We start from the raw sequence: 23689 nt of genomic DNA, 5'->3' as shown, positions 1-23689 counted from the left end.
CAAATAGCATTCATCCCTTATTAAATCTTCAGCATTGTCATATCAAAACAAGGATGATACTGCCAAAATAAATCTCAAAGTTACTTACATGGTGAACATCAATATCGTCTAAGAACTTTTCAAATGAATCAACCCATTCTTGATGGCTCCATATAGGTGGTGCATCAGCAGCAATTACTCGATAACCCTTATTCAAGAAAATAAAAACATGAGAGCTATTGTTCATTCATTTTGGAAAATGTAAACTGAGCTATAAATTTCATGTCATAGACCAATGATCTATCAGAGTCTTCACTACCAACATTTAGATAGTCGTCACATACCAAAGTTTTGTTTATTTGGTATAAGCTATGGAAGGAGAGAAATCATATGACCTCTTGCTTTCCACTTGTCCACTTTTAAATAAAGCCAACTCAACAATTAGATTCCACTTTTTGTCTAAACAAACAAAATTATTGAGAATCAAGAAAACACAAAAGTAAGGGGTCCAGTTAACAATGATCAAGACTAGCCACGAAAAAACCTTAAAATTTAAATGATACACATCACATTTATTTAAGTGAATCACCATTATATAAGGAGATCATTATGATGTTATTATAGAAAGTATTATATTCAATTGAGTATGCACCAGTTAATTCTAACACATAAGCTGAGTTTTGTATTAACATTTGTTCTTTTCAAGCATAACAATGTGAACAATACTATTAGCTGGGACATGAGAATACATTTAGCTTTAATGTGAATAAGTCATTATTGAGAAATGGTACAAACCATTGAAAAAAACGTGATGTTGTTGGCATAACTGATGTTGATGAGATGAGGAAGTATATTGTTAGTTTTATTTGAGTTCCATCAGTGATGTTATTGTCATTGATGTCAACTTTGTGTTCTTGGTTGACTACGTTCTTGATGCAATAAGTCATGATAGAAAAGGTGAAGTGAGAGTTATGTTGTGACTTATGGTGGGCAATCATGCAAATAGTTTCTAGAGGTGTCTGTTATGCTATCTCTATGATTGCACATGTTCATCATAAGATTGGTGCAAGTTATAGTCAATTTGGTGAAAACAGGAAATAGATTCTGCAATGCAAAGACAAGGAAGAAGATTTGATTGGTATGCTCTACAGGATAAAATTAGGTGTTGTGGTTGAAGGTATTTGATCTTTATGATGTTATTGGGTTGTTGTTGCAATCACGACAAGATTGGTGATTGGTGGACAGAGTTATTGGAAGAACAGTGAAGAACAATCAGGTAGATACTTGATTGGTAAAGGCAGATTAGTTTGTGTAATTGGTTGAAGACTACAGAATATGCAATGATGTGTCCCCAAGGACATGGAATGATAGTTATGATTTTTATTGGTCGATCTAATCGATGATTCACGAAGAGGTACATGAAACTAGGGAAGTGTAATATGTATTGACTTTCTTATCAAATCGATGTGCAATTGGATCCTAATGTTGATGTGAGCTAGAAAACAATTTCAACTCGTTTGGCAAACTTCTAAGGACAAAATTTTAAATTTGAAAGGCAATGTTGAGGCGGTGGAATGCCCTAATTATTGAAATGTATTAATATCATTTCATGTATGAAAAGAAGGTAGGGGTATACAGAGATCAAGTGTGTGGTGGTGACAGATCATGAATCAAGAAGTGTTGATTCAAAAGAAGAGTTAATCTGCAATTAGGGAAGAAGTGTGATATTCATTGGATTTGTACAAGCAAGGCTAATTGCCATTCTCAAATCATTCCTCTTGGTGTTCCCTAACATTTGCAGCAAACTAAATCCCTTAATTGGGTAAATCCTAATAGATCATTATTGTAAATCCTTTAACAGGGTCACATTTTAGCTAGTGCTTGAGGTCCTCTCACAAGGCTACTCTTAACAACGTAAAGCTTTTAATAGGGCCAGAGGGGAATCCTTTAACAGGGTCACACTTTAGCTAGTCTTGAAGTCATCGAACTTATTGTAAGCTCCTAACAAGGCTAAGCGCTTAACCAGACATACTTCAGAAGAGTGCATTCACACTCATGGGCATCAATCCTGCCATGGTTTTTTGCCGAATCTAGGTTTCCGCGAGAAAAATTCTTGTGTCATGTGCTGAACTTGTGTGGATGATTATTTCTTGTTACATGTTTGATTATAAGTAGAAGTTCTTTGGTGCATGCATGTTGTGTAGGTTTAAAGAAAAGTTCTTGTTGAATATTATTTTGTTTCATATTACTTAAGAAGATGTACAGAATCCTAATGGTGTATCTAATGACAGAAATATAAGATGAAGTATAACCTATTTTGGAATTGATTGTTGAGTTGATGCTCATAGGGAAGGAGTAGATGCCCAGGTGGAAAGAGTTATAGCTCTTAGAGCAGGGGTTGAAGCTCATAAGGGTTGAAGCCCTTAACCAGTGTAATTGATTCAGATTCGAGGCTGGATTAGGACAGTAGATCCTGGCAGCCTTTGTGTTCGTGGCTTTTCCCGAGTTGGGTTTCTTGGTTACATTTTGTGCAATGTCTTGTGATTGTTTTTGTATTTACATTAATAGTTATATTATTATGGGAAGTAATTGGTAAAATACTTGCTTGTTATTAACAGTGATCAATAGATCAATACATATGCAAAAGAATAAACAATGTTTCCTTAGGAACCGATCATCAAGAACAGAAACATTATATTCTACCTAACAGTCAACTAAGAGCTTAACTAGATATTAGAAAGATTCTGAAATTTACAATAGATAACCATTAAATAGAAATAGAAACTATCCATTATCGTAACACCCTCCCTTAATATTTAATCTATCCACTACACCAAGTTGTCCTCTAAATTTGACATACTTCTCTGGACCAAGAGGCTTGGTCGGAATGTCTACAATCTGATCTACTAAAGGACCATACTGCAAGTCTATTGTCCTGTCTTCAACGAGTTGTCGTATGTAGGGAAGGTGAACATCCACATGCTTGGTTCGATCATGGAAGACCGGATTCTGTGCTAACTTGGTAACGTCTTCATTATCAACAAAGTGGGCGGTCCTGCAGGTGATCTGCATATCCCCAAGCATCTGATGAAAACATACAACTTCACAACCTGCCTTAACCTTCCCTTTGTATTCAACCTCTGTAGAGGAGAAAGAAATTGCATGTTGTTTCTTACTGGTCCATGTAACGGCACTGGATTCCAAACTAAACACATATTGAGAAGTTGAATTTTTATCAACAGAACCTACCCAATCAAAATTTGTGAACCCACTGAGTTTAGGATTAGAACTCTGAGAGAAAGAAGTACATAATCTGTAGTGCCTTTCACATAATGAAGCACACACTTTACCCCTGTCCAATGATCGGCCTTAGTTGTCATAAAGTGTGAAATGCAGCTGACTGCAAAACTAATATCAAGTCTAATAGCAAAGAGCTAGATGAGGTTGCCTACTAGTTGCCTGTATGTAGTATCATCAGTTGAAGGAGAATTAGACTTAGCTGATAACTTCAGAACTTTCTCCATGGGTGTAGATGCAGACTTGCGATCTTGCATTCAAAACTTGTCTAACAAAGCCCTAGAATATTTGGACTAAGAAATTAATATACCAAAAGATTGTTGCCAAACCTCAACACCTAGGCAATAATGAATGAGCCCAAGGTTAGTCATATCAAAAGACTGGCATAAACTCTATATGGTTCCCTAAATCGAAGATGTCAAACTGCCAGTGATGATCAAATGATCCACATAAATGACCAGAAGGATGATGTTACGGTCAATAGTCTTGATGTACAAATTTGAGTCTAAAGAACTCCTCTAGAAGCCTTGATCACTAAGGTACTTTTTAATTTTCATGTACCATACCCTAGGGGCCTACTTCAAACCATAGAGAGTTGTCCCCAGTCTAAGAACCTAGTGTTCTTTACCAGCAACCTTGAAACTAGGAGGTTGCATCATGTAGACCTCTTCTTGCAGGTCACCATTCAGGAAAGCACTCTTGACATCCATTTGATGGGCCTTCCAGCGAAACTGTGCTACCATGGCTAGGAATAATCTGATAATGCTCATCTTTGTTGTAGGAGAAAAGGTCTCCCTATAATCAATACCCCGATGCTGAGAAAAGCCCTTTGCAACTAAACAAACTTTGTACTTATCCAAAATACCATCAGACTTGTATTTTATTTGTAGACCAATTTGTAGCCAATGGGTTTCTTCCCTGGTAGAAGATCAGAAAGGATCAAGGTGTGATTCTTCAGCAGGCTCTGGTGTTCAAATGTCATGGCATGTTCCCACTTTGGAATTCCTTTAGTGTCGAAATATGTCCAAGGTTCAAACACACTGTGAATGTTGGCCATGAGAGCAAAATTAATTGTCTCTGTAGCTTTGCTCTTTTTCCAAGGAGTTCTCCCATCGATGAGCTCATCATCTCAAAGATCAACAAGTGTCTTAGCCCACCACTTAGGCCGGATAGGAGGGGCCAACATTAGTATTTGGAAATTCTCTATGATCAAGTTCCTCATCAAAAGAATCTGGATCAAAATCAAGTGAAGCATCTAGAAATCTGGGTGATCCTGCAAGAGAAGCCAGAGGTGTCTATACAGTATAACTGTAGTTGTTGGAGCTACTAGAGCCCTCCTAGCAGGTGGACCTAATGGAAGTTGAACTCCCAAATCATAAGCCTTCATAGGTTGATCTACTAGATCAAGAACTGGAGAAATAGGCATGAAGGGTCCTTGTTGCTCATGAAATGTAAGTTTATCGTTATGATGATATTATATTGTTATCTCGAAAGCTTGGAAAGTTGGTTTTTCATTACAAATTCATGGGAAGTGAAATGGTGGTTAGCTATTATAATTGTTTATGAATAATAATTGTTATAGTAATTGTGATTATATTACGAAATATGATATTATCATGGAGAATTTCCTTTCCTTGAAGGAGCACATCAAAGGGGGGAAGCATTGCCAAAAAGGAATTGGGCACAGGGGCACCCCCTATCACTGGGCAAATAGGTACGAGTCTTGAAGCACCATGGCTAAGGGTAAATGGCTAGGCAAACAAGAGTGTACGTTGGATGACCATGAGCTATCCAGTTAACTTATATCATTAAATAAGCATTAAAAAAAATTGTTACCTTCATAATTTGAGAACCTTTTGTTGTGCAAAGCATGTCTTAATATAACGACACCATAATACCTAAATATATTCATACATGTACCCACATATATATGTATATGTGCGTAAGTCAATTAAGAGGTATACACCTATTTTGAACGTATACATAAAATATGTATGCTTAGGATTTATGCATATACGCATGTATGTGTATATAGTATAAACACCTATGAGTATAGATAAGTACAATGATGTTCTTTTTATTAGAACATTAAGAGATTGGAGTTATTATTATTCTTTCTTCTAGGCAATAGCCTTAATATTTATGCCTTGAGTGGCAACCTTTCCCATATCTCTTTTATGGCATCAGGTTATATGTTACATTTCTTTTTATTCAAATCTGAATTAGAAGGCCCGTGCGAACACTTTACCACCTCAATCATTCTTGTGCTGAGCATGCACACGGGTGTCTCTTTGCTTATCTTGCTTGCCCCATTAAGGAAGCATTATATACATTGCCTCTCACCCCTCTCAAGCGGTTCTTCCATGCATTTTGCTTTCATAGTAATTCATTCTTGTTCATGCTATGTTTTCTCTTCTCTTTCCAAGCAAGAGTGTGATCAAAATTGGCTATTGTCTCTAAATTAGCCGAGCTTGTGAGATATTCCAGCATTCCTTATACTAGACAGAATTGAAAGCTTTGGTAGCGCAAGCAGGTGGCATATACCTGACATCATCACATTCATATTTCCAAATCGCGCTTACCGATCTTAGGTCATGCATTACATTTTATATATTGTTTATCGTGCTTAAATCTTACATTTTCAACTCGTCATCTTGCCTCATAGAGAAGGCTTTTGTATTTAATTTTCCATGGAATCCAAAATCGAGATGTTTCATCTTGAGTATTCTTCTTTCCATAAGAAATGAATATCTGGTTGTTGAAAGACCTTTCCTATGATAGCATTTTGTATGTGAATGCACTTATGTTATTCTGTCAAAGAGTGCTAACTCATACAGAGATGTGGTCAATATATCCCTGAGATGGGCTGCTGCTCCATATGATAAAAAATTAATCAGAATGAAAGCATAACTCATTTATGATGCCATAGGCCAGATTTGGCATGAAAGATGGCAATGTATATGCTCTATAAATCAGATATCACATAACAAACCTCCCTAGAATTCATCCATTAAGGCAAGTATGGTCGAGATCAAGGGAGTGAATGGGAATACTCTTGCACAATGAAGTAAACATAAATCAGTAACAAACAATCATATATAATAACTAATCAGCTCATGGTAGCCAATGTTTAGATCTTGTTGTCTAGTCGAGCGGTGGGTTGATACTCTTATACCGGGATGCTTACTCGCTGGACAGGGTGTCCCATGTCTATTCTTGGGTAGGGAGGGTCTTTCTTAGTTGAGATTGTGTGGGGATACTTAAGGGTCCATGGTTGGGAGGTTAAGCCCCAGGCAATGCTTCTCCTCTGCACTAGGTGCCAAGACTTACACAAGACAGAGTTAAGATTTGCATCCAATATCTCCCAATAACGGGTATTTTACTTTTATGAATTTGGAATTTCAAGTTGAAGGTATGTTAGATGGTTAATATCGTTTAATCAGTCATTCCCTTTAATGCTTAGAAAATGGTTTTCCTTTACAATGTATTAGGAAATCAATTAAATCAGTTGATTTTTCAATTGAACTTGAAATGTAACTACATGCATGAGATGGGCTTGCTTGATGGTTGTTATAACTATCCTTCATTCATGTGAATATAAATATGAACGTATCTTTTATTTACAATTAATTGTCATAATTAGCGACAGGAAAAAGGAGATGTTACAGTGGCTTTGTTGCCCTAAATGGTATTGGTTATTACAATACAGTAGTATAACTTTTTGTGCCCTAAGCAGTACATGAGGACTAACCTAGGTTTTGCAGATGTTACCCTAGGCGGATTCCGGTTTCAAAATTTAGGGTATTGAAACCTTAAAATCCTCAATTTAGTTTTATTTGATTGTGCCTTAATTGTAATCAAGATTATTAATTAGTTATATGGATCGAACTAAATTTTAAACAGCAATGTGTTCATATACATGGCAATGTAATTACATGATGAAGATCTTGTTTACTTAAATTAATTATCAATTTTTAACCACTCGTTCTGATTGAATACTCCTTTAGTTGTTATTTATGATATTTCAATTAAACTGATTGTAACCGTTAATCTCTTTCATATGAACATGTAAAATAACTGTTATAACTGCCTTCTCATGAATATGTAGTAATTGTATTTCAATGATACGACAGTTGTTAGCTAAGGCCCAAGAAAAGGGGACTTTACAATCCTAAACTAGTGTGTGGCATTGGAACTCAAAACGGGACTTATGTCTGAGACATGGGCCTCATTAATGAAATTGGGTCCAAAATTTCAGGAAGACAGCCCGAGCACGTAGTGTATGGGCTTAATTATAAAAACTAGGACCTAAATCTGAGTTATTGCATGTAGCATGTGGCCCATATGGCCCTAAAACAAACCCATATCTGAGCACAAATTTTCATGCAAGGCAGATTCTAATTCAAAAAAGGCCTGCCCAAAATCTGATACTTATTGAAGCATGGACCTAAGTCCTAATTCAAGGGGCCAATTATGTGGTGTGTGGCGTTGAAGTTTAAGATCAAACCCAAATTTATGTGAAAAGTGTTGCCTTATCCAATCAGCAAAATCTATAACATGTGAGATGTGGGCCTTGGTGGGCTCAAACTGCAACAATAAGGACCCAAAATTAAAAGATCGGGCTTAAAAATAATTGAATCAAACCTAAATCTGATTAGGACAGGTCCTATCTAGGTGTGTAGGCTATTATTTAGGCTCCAAAACCTAAGTTCAAATAAGGTTGGGGCCCAAACAAGTTGAAAGCAGGCCCAAAAGACATTCAATTTGATCAATATTTTGAATTGACAAAGCCTTATAGCCCAGCATGTGGTCTATAAGTTATAGATCTGAGTTTAATAAAGATTAAAGGGACCCTCCTAGACATAATGTGTGGCTCATTGTGGCCTCAAATTTAATAATGGGCCCTAAATCTGCCTTCTGAATCAAATTCAACCATTAATTTCTGATTGCATGAATTCAATCCTTGTAGCCAAGTCAGCCTTGGAGAAAATTTCTCTTGGGCATAGGACAACAGGTATAAAGCAGATCTCTGTCTTCATTTTGGACCCCAAAACGAATGAAGTCAGCCCTTAATAACAGAATGAGCTTTCAAGGAAGAGGTAGATAATTCAAGAAAACTTCTAAGTGGCTGGAAGCAATTAACAAAAAGAGCAGGCCTTCTAAATCACAGATTTGAAGTTGCACACTCAGTATTCTAATGTCAAAACAGTAAGGTACAGGCCTTGGTGAGAGAGTTGATGATGCATTCTAATGGATTTATTTTTTCGTTTTTTGCATCTAGCAAGCTCTATTCTAAATCATACTATTTCATTCTAGAAGTACAATCTACAGTAAGGATATAAAAAGTCCATGCCTTTTCATACTTTAAGTCTGATTTTGAGTATCTTAACCTCACTCTTTCGGGTTGAAGATTTGATCTTCTAAAGTTTTAAGGATGAATCCAATTTTTAATGACAGACTCTTTCATATTTTGCAAGGTGAAATACAAGATGGACAAGTTCAAGGACTGCAGGAAATGATGTACCAGATCTGAATTGCTCTACAAGAAGTTCAAGGACAAAGAAGATCAAGACAAGATATCAGTAGAGAATTCGAATTAGGCTTTGATTCTCAGCATTTGTGGAGCGAATTCACATCAGAACTTGGGTTGAAGTTTCCTGATTAAAGGACAAATCAAAAACAGGAGGAGGCAAGATTTGATACAAATCAAGACAATTTCTTCCTTGATTGGAACAAATCCCAAATCTGAATAATTATTGCCAAATCTGAAATAAGAATTCCAGAAGATGAGAATGTGATTTCCAGATTTAGGAAGGGATTGATTTCATCAAATGGAGGAATCAAAAGGTCCAAGTCATGCAAAAAGTGGACAGAGAAAAACTCAAAGTGCAAAATTAATAATCTCTAGAAGATATCAAGGAAAGATATTACAGCATGAAGCATATGGAAGATGATACAACTAAGAATATGAACCATCCCAATTGGAGACTCAACAAAGATTTCTCATCAGCAAGGGGTATTTATCAAGTTTCTAGATGAGTATGCTAAGGTGGCAGCCCTTTGCTTAGCCATCAATGAGAATGCACCAAGTCTGCCCCGCATGGAGATGAGTAATGAGATCGTGATCTGGTTCATTGAATGTGAAAAAGAGCGAGGGTAAGAAGCACAGTTCCCAAGGTGGTGAGGTGGCATATGCCTACATGGCCCTAAATTTTCTCATTGGTTAGAGGCTCACCCCATCATCAACATTGTCTTACATTCTTGGAGTTAGATAGAGTTTCTAAACCCTTTCCTTTGTAAGTTGTTTGGTCGAAAGTAATTGAAGTAAAAGTCAAGTTGATATCCATTGAATGAATAGCGTGAGTCTCTTTGTGATAACCAGCATATCACATCATAGTGAAAGTCCACGATTAAGAAGGAACCTTGAGGTTGTCTCATCTGATCACACAATCCAAATACATTGTTTAGCATATTAGCTTCCTTATTCAAGAGAAAGTTAGAGCTTTGGTATTTCATCTTCAAATACTAAGTATCCAATTTTGTATGTTGTAGTGAAACAAAACTCACAGCAACAAGCAGTAAAGCACATATTCCCTTGCTGGCATGTGTTGCAGACAACATAGTATTTCCTGTGGTCTTTTTTGATCTAAACATGAAGCATTCCAAATAGACACTACACAAATATTACAAATAAATGATCGTCCACTTAGAAGCATTTATTACAAAGATAACATCATAAAAAGGTTTAAATACTAAGCAACAAAATTCTTGGAATAAGACTGGCAATGGGATACTTCATAAAGGATCTAGAAAGAAAACTTTTCGAAAGTAATATGGAGTAAATTGAATAAACCAGATTTAGGTTATCCCAAGTGTGAATGAGGATAAGTCAAATTCAGACAAAACCCACGGTTTAACTATTGTGAAGATTTAAATTACAAAGTAAACTGATTATAGTGGACTTGAGATGACCCTGTTCGTAAATATGTCCATGTCTGTACTCAAGGCAATGAAAGTCAATCCATCATTGTGGCAGACATCCCATTTGATCATGGGTCAGAGGAAAAGACTGAATAATGATCTAGCAAATGAAGGCACATGGGTGCTGCTCTGTTCGCACTCAAAAGAACAGGAGTTGTCCCCAACAGTAAAGAAGGATGGAACTATAGATCTAGCAGAGGAATAAATCCTTCATCTAAATGATTCTATATTAAAAGAGTTTGCAATGAACTTCTCATTTGAAGATGGATGATTATTACGTATTTCCACGTTCCCGAAAAGTCAAGATTCAAAATGAAAATGATTGAGGGATCCAAGATTCGAGTAGGGAGCAAGCACATATGAAGAACCATAGAATATAGATACAGTCTGAGAACAAACATTGGGAACGACATTTTTCTCAAAAAACAAAGTAAAAAAGACATAACATTAATCTTCAAAAAATCACAGCCATCTGTTGGACCATGACACCTTGAATGAGACGAATGATGTCAAATGGGACAGTCCCTGAATTAATTATAGAAGATGCTATCAGCAATGCACCAAAATGTCAAATATGTAGAAATAACATTACAATGTACATTGTAGAAGACAACAGAAAAGCATTTGGGTTTAAAGAATGCCTGCAAAAGATCACTATAAAACAGATTAATTAGATATTGCAATATATTTTTTCTGAGATGTCCTAATTGAAGCATTTATGTTGCAAAGAATGGCAACATAAAGGCCTGAGTATAACTGATAGCCAAGAAGATTGATGTCCTTGTCAATTTTATTTGAGGATGAAGCAGTAGGCAACATCTATTCTAGACAAGACAAATCTCAAAGATGATGCTGATGGAAAATGGGACATTTAGGGAATACTCCTAAAATTTGTTGCCATAATCATGATTTACAAGAATATTCAAAAAAACCTAGCTTCCATCACAAGGATGATATCAAAAAGTGTATTTCTCAATGTATCAAAAAATTCAAGCAATAGTTTCTATCTTGTCTGTGTAAGATCCATGTATGCATGATGCATACCTATTCCATGTCTAAAATGATGTTAAACATATTTTTACAAATTTTGGGCTCTAACATTTAAATGTTTGGGTAGCTTAGAAAATTGTATAGTGATTAAAAAATACCAAAAACTAATGAATAACAAGACAGGACCTCTAAAATATGGAAGATGCACAAAAAAAGAAAAATCAATAAAAATATTACCCTCTAAACCATAGTTCCAAGAATCACGGCGATTCATGCGATTCACGCGATTCGGCGATTCGATTCAAGCCAAACGATTTTTTGTGAATCGGTGAATCGAATCAGCGATAAAGGGTTTATGAAATAAGTTACTCACTAAATTTCAAGGGTTTTTTTAATTTTCCGATTCATGGCCGATTCAATTCCGATTCATGGCCGATTCACGATTTGATTCGGCCTTGCCGATTTCGATCCGATTCCGATTCTTGTTACTTTGCTCTAAACATATAAAATCAGTAATTTCAGAAAGAAATAAATCCAGCTGAATCTCGTATTCATGGATGATATAGATGCATGATAATTGCTTAAGTGGAAAAATTTTCCAACAAATTCAAGAACTTAAAGTAAAAATTAACAATATTGAAGAAGAGAACTGCATAAAAAATAAAGCTTGAAAGACACATTACTTGTTTCCTTCCAAAGATGCATCTATTGCTATAATCAGTAATTACTCTTTGATTTTGAGGCAAGAGCCTACAACACAACGGTAAACTATGAGCCTCTTATCTAGGAGGTCTCGGGTTCGACTCTACTTGAGCTTGACAAATAATAATAATAAATAATTACAAAACATAATAATAGTTAATCTTGACTTCGGCCTCTTACCCATCAAAAAAAAATGCTCTTTGATTTTGTACTCCCAAACAGACAAGCTATGATGATATGACTTTGGGATTAGTTCTAAGTTTTATTGAGCGAAAAATAAAATATATATACCTTCATTGATAAAGACAGTATCAGCTTGTAAAATACATCAGCAGTTCCTGCTATGCCTGAAAGACAAACAAGAGGTGGCATCTCCTTGGGACCATAATCATAGTATCGCCACTGTTTCATCCCAATCTGCTACACATAAAAGCTTGCTGAATTTGAAATTATAAATCAACCCTCAAAATAAATGACTGATGAATAAAAGAGGAAAGCAGAGTTCAACAACAATAAGACTTGAAAAATATTACTTATTGTGATGTGAATATCAGGATTTAACTGTGTGATTTTTGAGTCAAACTCGATGACCCATGTTTCATGAGTAGTGATTCAACATGAATCCATCTCTCATGAGAATAAATGGAACACTTAGCACTCATTGGATCTAGGTGATGCTCACAGGGGTGAAGCACCGGGACTTCCCGGGAGGTCACCCATCCCAGTACTACTCCAGCCTGAGCGCGCTTAACTACAGAGTTTCCTCCACAGTTAAACCCAAAGCTTGCAACCCCATTTGCAAAACCTTCACCAAGTGTTATGCCTTATGAACCATTCATTAGAAAGCCCCTTAAGCTCATCAATTGATAAGTAGGAGATGATTTCCACAGCTGTGGAAATCATCTCCTACTTATCAAATATTACTTAGTGCAGAGTTCAACAAACAGCAGTAAAACACATAGTAAAACACATAATCGAAGAAAGAAAAGAAAAAAGAAGTATCTCTGAAGCTGCAAAATGCTAAACGGGCCATTGAAAAACTGACAAACAATCAACAACTCTATTGTAATATTGCAAATGCAACCTCCACCAACAGAAGAAACAAAAATTTTGTAGCTTAATAGTTATAATTTAATCATGAAGATGTTAAACAAAACACAAGGTTTAGATAAAATTCACAGTTAAAAATATCAGTTTGCTTGTAACTAGACTGTGTCAAAAATGTCTGTGTAAGCCCTTTAAAGAGACAGAAAATAAATAAATAAAGTTGTTCATTAAATTCCAAAGGGCTTGACATTTTGAGGCACCGCAAATAATATACATTTCAATATTACAGAGCACAAACCTCATTTGATTTTACTTAAAGGTTTAAAAATTTGATACAAAGACATAAAAAGTCAAGAATTTAAGGATAGAATAACTTGCTTCGATGCTTTTTTAAGCAGTTGCCCACCTCTAACTTGAAGGAAATTTTAAGTATGTGCAGCCTGATACAATTGTTTTACTTATAGGTTAGCAAACTGGATTCCAATGCCCGATGACATTGAACACTAAGATGCCTCACCCAGATGTAATTTCAAATATCTTATAATGAATGTTCTATGTTATATGCTAAAATATGTGAGCATAAACCTCATTAAAGATTATTCTACCATCTCTCGATTCAGAAAGTCTTTCACAAAAAAAATTATACCATCTCTACAAGTTCATACAAATGAATTTAAGACTTGGCATTTTGTGCTACAGACTTTATTAAAATTTGCAATGAAGGTATTGAACTGTGAACAGAAAGAAGGCAGGAAAAAGATATCGCTGTTTTGCTTAGAACCACCTTCAACCGGTTATTATAGTTGAATTTTTCAGGTAAATCTGAGATTAAACCATTTTCCATCTGCAATGACATAACAGTAAGGCTGCTAATAACAACAACTACCTTTGTCAAACTACAAAACTAAAGGATTGGATGAGCAACTAACTTAAAATGATATTAACCTCTTAAGAATTAATTATATTAGGTGCCAGTAGCCAGCTGAAAATAACAAGTATTTTTGTCAAACTACAGAACTGTATAGGATTGGATGACGAATTAACTTAAAACGGTATTAATCTCCTCAGAACTAATTATATTATGTGTAAAGCAGCATCTAACAGGTAGCTATGGTCAGACTTTAGATAATATGTACAACTTCATTACTTGTCACTCACCATAACATGGCATTCAGGAGCACTAGCAAAATGAATATATCTGATAAGTTGAAAATAAAAATTGTTGTAGAATTTAATCAGGAATCTGATCAAAACAAATATTTCTGCCAAACAACAAAAGAAAAATCAAGGATCGACTACGGATTTAACTTGAAATAAGAGGCTATGATCAGTCACACTAACATGATAAATGTATCTATTAAATTATTTAAAATTTACAGAGAATTAAATAAGGATTTAATATTAGATGTTCACAAATATGGTGAATCAATAGGGTGTTCATGGAAAAAGTTTGAGGATTAAATTTTAGTAATACTGACCTGAGCATACTACATCCTATTCTGCCTACTTCATACCTCAATGTACATCTGAGGGAATTTTATAACCAAAAAGAATTGAAGGGAAAATTTTCAGGAAGGGGGAATGTCAAAGAATTGGCAAAACGTTTGTAACATAAAAACCTCAGAAGGATTCCAATGTTATTAAATGCAAAGGTCCTTACAGAGAGGGACTTTGTAGCATATCCAGTAAAGGAATATTTGCCACCCACCACAATGTACTAGTGAGCTGTTTATAAACCAAACATCTCACAAATTGTTCCATTGCCACTTTTGTCTAAGAATTCTGCTGTCACCGCCATTTTTTGTCGTCGACATAGAACCTTTTGCTAAGATGCTGCGATGTCCTTAACTGTTAGAACATTTTTGTCAGAATTTAATACAGTTGATCGGATTGCCCCTAGAGCCAAATGCCCACCTACCTGCCTAACCCCCATTAACTCGGTAGGTGAGTTTGAAATCCAAATGAGAGGGAAAACATTTTTGGTGAAAGACAAAAATGAATGAATCTGATTCATTCGAAGAGACAGCTAGTTAGAGAGAGAAAGATCAGAGAAGAGCAAAGCAGAGTGCAGAGAAAGGAAGAAGATCAGCAGATCAGAGCAAAAGAAGAATATTCAGAACAAGGATCAGAAGACAAGAAGAAGGTTCACTTTTAGTGTTTGCAGTAGCACATGTTTGAATCTCCTTGTCATTCTGTAAGTTCATATTGTTTTGTCCTAAGAAGTAGTGATTGCTCCAAGCGTCATTGTATGCAGCCCTTAGTGTTGTGAGTTTAAGTTTTAGCATTTTCTGGTTGAAGACTAATGCTCCCAGATTTTGTAATAGTTTAACCTAGTTGAATAGAAAGCAAGCAAGCAAGCATACTTGGCTTATTATTATCTTCCTTTTATTTGATAGTACATGATTTGTACTTGTGATATTTATACTTGCAAGTTTTGAAGTTATCCCCTCTGTGTTTTAATGATGAAAATGCTCAGAGTGTGAGTCTGTTAAACAACTCACTCGGTTTACTCTTTAACCGAGTTCTCTCTCCAGTTGTTCCTACCAAGTCCACTCGGTATCTTAGTTGACAGAGTTCACTTGGTATATGTGTTGGTTGGGTGTCGAGCTTGTCGAGTTCCACCTCCCCTTTGTTGATCGAGATCACTTGACAACCACTGAGCCGAGCTCCACCTTCCTTCAGTGACTGAGCTCACTCGGCATCCTCTTGTGCCGAGTTTCCCTTTGTTGCCGAGCTCACTCGGCTCCTTCGTGTGCCAAGTTCACTCGGCACTTACTGCCTATCACTCGGCACCCTTTTGTGCTAAGCAAAAGGGTCACTCGGTATTTTCTGCTGCCGAGCAAAATTTTATGAGTTTGTGATTTATTTTTCACATGGTATCAAAGCTTTGAGGCCCCACATCCACAGTGAGTTAGGGCATTTGTTTTTTCTAAGAAATTGACATGGCAGGAGATACAGGGAAGATATGGCAGCAGCGACACTATCCTTTAATGGACAGAATTATGATACATGGGCAAAGAAGATGAAAACCATAGTAGTTGCTAATGATTTGTGGGAGTTTGTGATCAATGGATTCAATGATGTTACAGTCCCAACACTGTATGCTTCCCTCAGACACCCACAAAAGACTCAATTGAAAGACTCAAGGAGAAAGGATGCTAAAGCGTTAAGTCTGATTGAGGCAGCAATGACAGAGACAGTCTGCCCCAAGATTGCAGCAGCAAATTATGCAAAGGAAGCATGGGATATCCTTGAGATGAACTTCAAGGGGACTGATAAGGTCAAAGTAGTGAAGCTACAGATGATCACAAGGGAGTTTGAGAACCTTCAGATGAAGGATAATAAACCTATTGCAGAGTTCAACTCACGGATCTCCACTCTGATAAACCAGCTCAAATCAAATGGAGAAGATTACAAAGAGCAGAGGATTCTGGAAAAGATATTGAGGAGTTTACCTCAAAAATATGACAACCTTGTAATGACCATTGAGGAAGCAAAAGACCTCACCACATTGACCATGGATGAGTTGATGGGAACTCTTCAAACCCATGAGCACCGGATTAACCGATCAACAACAACTTCCCAAGAGCAATCTTTTAAGGCTCAAGAGAATTCAAGAGGCAAGGGGAGAGGAAGAAATGGCTCCGACAGAGACTCAAGAAGTAGAAGTCGTAGAAGGAATGGTCAAAGGAATGCTAGTGTAGAAAGCTCAAGACAAGCAAGCAACCAAGAGGCAGCAAGCACCTCTCAAAACAGCTCTAGAGGGGTTAAGAAGAATTACAACTCCAACAAGAGCAATGTTGAATGCTACTACTGTCATAAGTATGGGCATTATGCAAGTGAATGCTAGAAGAAGCAGGGTGATCAGTCAAAGCAGAATACTAATGTGGCTGATTTGAATATGGGAAACCCAAACAATACCACAGCCTTCATCATGTGCAACATTAGTGAAGAAGGCAGCCCTGAGGTATGGTACCTGGGTAGCAGTTGTAGCAACCACATGAGTGGTAATGAAAGTTTATTCTCTTTCATTGATAAGACTTTTAAGTTTGAAATTAAGATGGGAAATAATGGAACCATCCCATAGTAGGCAAAGGATCTATCATGGTCCACACCAAGCAACGTGAGAAGGAGATACAAAATGTATATTTTGCCCTTGGTATGAAGCACAACTTAATAAGTGTTGGACAACTCATTCAAAATGGATATAAGGTGTTGATGGAAAATGACAAGTGTGTCATTCATGAGAAGAATGGAAGTAATAGATTACTTGCAGCAGTCCAAATGACAAAGAACCGGATGCTCCCTTTGAGGATAAAGACATGCTTCTCTTCGCAAGTCAGTTTTGCACCTCCCAAGCATGCATGTACAACAGTACATCAGCAATGAGCGCTAAGAAGTGTGATTGAAGACCCCTCCAAGCTTTGGCATCTCAGGTATAAACATCTTGGCCTTGCTGGTTTAAATTTTTGTCCAAGAAAAGAATGGTAGATGGTTTGTCAAGCATAGTCAATTCATATGACAAGTGTGAGGCTTGCAAATTGGGTAAGCAACATAGGCTTCTCTTTAATTCTAAAAATTCTAGTCGATTTAGAGCACCATTAGAATTGGTGCACTCTGATTTGGTAGGCCCTATGCAAACTACTTCTATTGGGGGGAGTACTTATTTTATGAGATTCATAGATGATTTCAGTCATAGGACATGGGTCTATTTTTTGAAGAACAAATCTAAGGCATTTGACAAATTTGTTGAATTTAAAGCCCTAGCTGGAAAGGAATGTGGACACTATGTAAAAGTCCTTAGATCAGATAAAGGATGATAGAATACCTCCAATTTGTTTGTAAATTTTTGCAAGCAGAATGGCATCAAAAAAGAGCTTACAGCCAATTATACTCCGCAGCCAAATGGAGTGGCTGAGAGAAAGAACAGGACCATTGTTGAAATGGCTAGAAGCATGATGAAAGCAAAAGGGCTTCCAACTGAATATTGGGGAGAGGTTGTAGCAACAGCAATGTACTTGATCAATAGGTGTCCTACAAAGTCAGTTCGTGACAAGATTCCTCTTGAGGCTTGGTCAAGAAATAGATGGACAGTTGAGCACTTGAGAGTGTTCAGATGTGTAGCATATGCACATGTGTCTAAGGAACAAAGGCAGAAGCTAGATGATAAAGGAGTGAAGTGTATCTTCATGGGTTGTAGCTCGGAATTGAAGGCTTATAGATTGTATGATCCTATCAACAAGAAGATCATTATTTCAAGAGATGTGGAGTTTCTTGAAAATCAGTCATGGGATGGCTCGGTTGATGAATCTTACAAGCACTTCAAACCAAGTATCAAGTATTAATGAGGAAGAGGAAGACAATGGTGATGAGCAAGAAGATGGAGCAACAAACATGGATTGCAGACAAAGTCAAAAAGGCAAGTAGCCCTTAACATGCCAAGCAATAGCTCCAAGCACTTCAAGACAACCCCGAGCTAGTATGTAAACCAATAGCAGTAGCAATACCAAGAATTCAAATCCCACTCTCGCCTCCCTATTGCCAAGAAAGACTAAGAGTCTAAGAGAGATATACGAAGATGAAAAGTATGAGGAAGATTATGATGAGAGTGTTAATTTTGCATTATTTTCCCATAGTGATCCAATTTATTTTGAGGACGCTATGAATGAAAAGAAATGGTGTAATGCCATGGATGAGGAAATAAATGCTATTGAAAAAAAATAAGAGATGAGAGTTAACTAGATTGCCTCCCAAGAAGCAAGTAATTGGAGTGAAATGGGTTTACAAGACCAAGTGCAATGCTGAAGGAAAAATAAATAGGCATAAGGTATGTTTAGTGGTCAAGGGGTACAAGCAGCACTATAGCAGAGATTATGATGAGACATATGCCCTGGTTGCAAGAATGGAAACCGTGCGTATTGTCATAGCAATTGCAGCCCAGCACAAATTGAAAGCATATCAAATGGATGTGAAATCCGCTTTCTTGAATGGTGTATTGAAAGAAGAGGCTTATGTGGAGCAGCCACCTGATTATAAAGTTTCGGGTGCAATACACAAAGTGTATAGATTGAAGAGGGTCCTATATGGACTCAAGCAAGCTCCACGGGCATGGTACAACAGGACTGACTTATATTTGATGGGCAATGGCTTTAGCAAAAGCGATGGTGAGCCCCCTCTCTACATCAAGGCAGCAAATGTTAAAGTGTTGATTGTTGTCTTGTATGTTGATGACTTAATCTTCACTGGAAATGACAATTTCCTAATTGGTGAGTTCAAAGAGGCCATGAAAAATGAATTTGAGATGACACATCTAGGTCTCTTGAAGTACTTTCTAGGCATAGAATTAAAACAAATGCATGATGGCATATTCATCTCTCAAGAAAAGTATGCAAGGCAAATCTTGGAGAGATTCAAAATGCAGAACAGTAAGGCAGCCCCAACCCCAACAGCAGTAGGTTTGAAGTTGAGCAAGGAAGATTGCAACAAAAGTGTGAATCCAACACTATACAAAAGTATGGGTGGAAGCTTGATGTATTTGACAACAACTCGGCCTGACTTGATGCATGCAGTAAGTTTGATTTCTAGATTTATCGAAACACTAATGGATTCCCATTGGCAAGCGGGAAAGAGGATTCTAAGGTATGTGAATGGCACCAAGGGATTTGGAATTTTGAATATTGCAAATAATGATTTTAAATTGATTGGTTATACAAATAGTGATTGGGCTGGAAGTTTAGATGATAGGAAGAGCACTTCGGGATACATGTTTCATATGGGATTAGATGCAATTTCATGGGCATCCAAGAAGCAACCTATTGTTGCTCAATCTACAGTAGAGGTTGAATACATAGCAGGGAATGCAGCAGCATGTCAAGCTATTTGGTTAAGGAGGATCTTGACAGATTTGAATGAAAGGCAAGAGGATGGAACCACAATCTTTTGTGACAACATCTTCTCAATTGCACTGTCTAAGAATCCAGTCTTCCATGGAAGAAGCAAGTACATTGAGATCAGATATCACTTCATAAGAGAGTTGTGGAGAATGGAGATATCAAAATAGAATTTTGCAAGTCTGAGTAGCAGCTAGCAGACATTTTTACAAAGCCTTTAGGCATTGGAACTTTTGTACACCTAAGAGAAAGTCTTGGTGTAGTTGAGTTGGATCAAGAGTGATCTTTGTTTTTTGTTTGGCTCGAGACAAAGGGGGAGTGTCAAAATTTAATACGGTTGATTGGATTGCCCCTAGAGCCAAACGCCCACCTACCCGTCTGGCCCTCATGGACTCAGTAGGTGAGTTTGAAATCCAAATGAGAGGGAAAACATTTTTGGAGAAAGACAAAAAGGAATGAATCTAATTCATTCGAAGAGATAGCTAGTTAGAGAGAGAGAGAGAGAGAGAGAGAGAGAGAGAGAGAGAGATCAAAAAAGAGCAGAGCAGAGTGCAGAGAAAGGAAGAAGATCAGCAGATCAGAGCAGAAGAAGAATATTCAAAACAAAGATCAGAGGACAAGAAGAAGGTTCACTTTCAGTGTTTAAAGTAGCACATGTTTGAATCTCCTTGTCATTCTGTAAGTTCTTATTGTTTTGTCCTGCGAAGCAGTGATTGCTCCAGGCGTTATTGTATGCAGCACTTAGTGCTGTAAGTTTAAGTTTTATCAGTTGAAGTTTTAGTGTTTTCTAGTTGAAGCCGGATGCTCCCAGATTTTGTAATAGTTTAACCTAGTTGAATAGAAAGCAAGCATACTTGGCTTATTGTTGTCTCCCCTTTATTTGATATTACATGTTTTGTACTTGTGATATTCATACTTGCAAGTTTTGAAGTTATCCCCTCTGTGTTTTAATGGCGGAAATGCTCAGACTGTGAGTCTATTAAATAATTCACTCAGTTTACTCTTTAACCGAGTTCTCTCTATGGTTGTTCCTACCGAGTCCACTCGGTATCTTAGTTGACCGAGTTCACTTGGTCTATGTGTTGGTTGGATGTCAAGCTTGTCGAATTCCACCTTCCCTTTGTTGACCAAGATCACTCGGCAACCACTAAGCCGAGCTCCACCTTCCTTCGGTGATCGAGCTCACTCAGCATCCTCTTGTGCCGAGTTGCCCTCTATTGCCAAGCTCACTCAGCTCCTTCGTGTGCCGAGTTCACTTGGCACTTACTGCCTGTCACTCGGCACCCTTTTGTGCCGAGCAAAACTGTCACTCAGTATTGTCTGCTGCTGAGTGAAATTTTATGAGTTTGTAATTTATTTTGAATGGAAACCATGTGCAACTGATTGATCAAATGCTCCGCAACACCCAAAATGTACTATTTATTGTAATTATTAATTAATCAAAAATTGAAATGCAAGGAATATAACATTTTATTAATTAATAATTACAATAAATAGTACTTCTTCGATGGTGCATAGACAATGGTATCATAGACACACTTTAAATGATAATTTGACTATTACCATTAACGACCAATTAGATGACATAAAGCCCTTGTCTGTAAGGACCTTTTCAATTGATAACATAAGAATCCTGGCAAGCTTTTGAGCAACCAGAGAAAACTGAGGGTCAAAATCAAATTTTCAATTATGTCTGTAGAATTTTGAAGAGTCCGAGACACTTGACTGGGCTCAATATTCCATTATTGTCAAGTGGAAAGGTGTCACGTAACAGGGGACGAGGCAGAGAACAAATTCCTGGATGAAATGGAAGAATTTGGCAGAATAGATACCTCAAAACCTTGGCTCTATGCAAAAGGGAGGTGCAAAAAGTTCAAAGGAAAAGAAAATTTAGAAAGAAATTGAGCATATCATAGCGAAAAAAAAATCACATACGTTGTGTTTCGTTTTGACTGCTACTCTAATATTGATAGCATTGCAGCGAGAAGCGCTATTGAAACAAATTTCCAACCAGACTACAAAAGTGCGGAGAAAACAACCACAGTGCCCTAGTATTAAAGAATTTGAATCACCATTACGTCAATATGCAAGAGAATAATGCGAAAAAGTACCGATATATGAAGAACAGGCACATTCGCCTTGAAATGCAGATAATCGCCTGGCACAGTCACCATGACCTTCTCCTCTGGGATCACGGTAAAGGCAAAATGGCCTTTTCCTAAACAGTTTTAATGCGAGCCGTCATGCTTTTTGTTGGGAGACTTTTCGGTCGGTTGCGTTTTATTCAGACTTATTTGGCCAGCCAAGCTATGCAAGGCTCGGTCCTGGCTTTTCTGTTCAGAGGACCCCACGCTGTCCCAATCATAAATGTTTTATAAAATGAAGGGTTTCTTTAAGTTTGTTTAAGTTTCAATATGTACGACAAATGACAGGGACTCCAGTTCGAATCTCTCTCCAAGATGGAAGTAACTTTTTGGCATTTTATTACTAAAATTAGTGGAATGATAGGAATGGCTGGAAATTGATGGTTCTAAATTATTTTATTGTAATCGTTAATAAGTGTGACTCATGGCTTACTTGCCTCTAGTTTAAAGGTAAATGAAATTTAAAAATATGGTTATATGTTAATTTAAAATTAATTATCATACAAATTCATAGCTCATGCTCTCTAGGAAACATGTGCTAAGGAAAAACAAAATTCCTAGTGTCTAATGTTGTGTTGTAGAAAACTTATTTAAAAATAGATTTTTTTTTGCTCTAAAAAAACACCAAGAACTTAATAGATAAACAATATTATCTATGCATTATGCACATTGAGTTAGAAATGTATGAATATAAGGGCCCGTTTAGCTACGGGAATAGGAATAGGTATTCTAGAATAGAAAATGGGGCTACGTATTCTTATTATCCGTTTGGTTCAGCCAATATTTAATGGGGGATTTGCGGATCCCAAAATTTATGTTTTCTAAAATAAATAAAAGTGGAATAGGAATAGTATTCCAATAACACCTATTTGGGTGGAATTGCAAAACTCCATTGGAATACGTATTCCTATTTTACTTCATATTCCAATTCTGATTTGGTGCATCCAAATGAAGAATTCAAAATTTTAAGAATTTACATATGCCTATTCCACTTGTATAACTGTTGCCAAATGGGCCCTAAGTGAAAGTTATGAAGTTATGGTAAAAAAAGGCAAGAGCCTACAACACAACAAAAAATTGTGAGCCTCTTATCGGAAAGGTTTTGGGTTCAAATCTACTCACGCTTAATAAATAGTAATAATTAATCACAACACATAATAATTAATCTTGGCTTTGACCTATTATCGATCAAAAATAAATAAAAATAAAGTTATAGTAAAAAGTAACTAAACAAAATAAAAAAAACGTTATAGAAAAAAACATAGAAGCTATATATTATTTTTAAACAATAAAATCTCTATGTATTGATCCATTTCTTTTATTTGTTAAATAATTAAAATAATAATTATTATTACAAAAATAATTAATATTTGAATAAACTTTTTTTCATTTAAATTCTTTTTATTAATAATTTTTATTATATTTTTAATGTTTATTAAATATTTTTTAAATAAGAATAATTATATTCTTCTATTACGTGCAAAAACTAAAAATATAATGAAGTCATACTACCTATAGTATTAGTCAAAAAAAAATGTGCATGAAATTAGGCATTATAAACAAGTTCTATAAAATAATACCGATAAAATAATATAGTTATAAAAAATATATTTGATTCATAAATCAACATATAAGAGGCCAATTCTAACAACCAATGAA

At 36.4% G+C, this 23689-nt stretch overlaps 2 protein-coding genes across 5 annotated transcripts in view; one reads left to right on the top strand and one right to left on the bottom strand.

The window, feature by feature from the left end:
- LOC149531459 (uncharacterized) overlaps positions 1 to 9748 on the top strand; it is a 69642-nt gene extending 59894 nt beyond the window's left edge. Inside the window, exon 2 of the mRNA XM_089808503.1 lies at positions 8754 to 9748. The gene's annotated coding sequence lies outside the window, so the exon portion shown is untranslated. The remainder of the gene's footprint in view (positions 1 to 8753) is intronic.
- Positions 1 to 22233, bottom strand: part of LOC149531458 (uncharacterized) — a 68152-nt gene extending 45919 nt beyond the window's left edge. The window contains exons 1-4 of one of the 4 annotated variants that reach the window (XM_089808506.1): positions 21998 to 22233; positions 13403 to 13436; positions 12241 to 12366; positions 89 to 187 (exon numbers count right to left, since the gene is read on the bottom strand). In XM_089808506.1, coding sequence (XP_089664632.1) covers positions 89 to 187; positions 12241 to 12366; positions 13403 to 13436; positions 21998 to 22020 — 282 coding nt within the window. In that variant the 5' untranslated portion in view covers positions 22021 to 22233. Of the gene's footprint in view, positions 1 to 88; positions 188 to 12240; positions 12387 to 13402; positions 13437 to 21997 lie in introns of all 4 variants that reach the window. The other 3 variants (XM_089808507.1, XM_089808505.1, XM_089808508.1) reach the window with 3 other exon arrangements.
- Between the last annotated feature and the right edge of the window lie 1456 nt (positions 22234 to 23689).

The sequence above is a fragment of the Cupressus sempervirens genome, chromosome 11 (genome assembly GCF_028749045.1).
Source record: "Cupressus sempervirens isolate cs-2001-9-10 chromosome 11, ASM2874904v1, whole genome shotgun sequence".
NCBI lineage: Eukaryota > Viridiplantae > Streptophyta > Pinopsida > Cupressales > Cupressaceae > Cupressus > Cupressus sempervirens.
The sequence above is the reverse complement of the archived record's forward strand: the minus strand, read 5'-3'. Positions and strand labels throughout refer to the sequence as shown.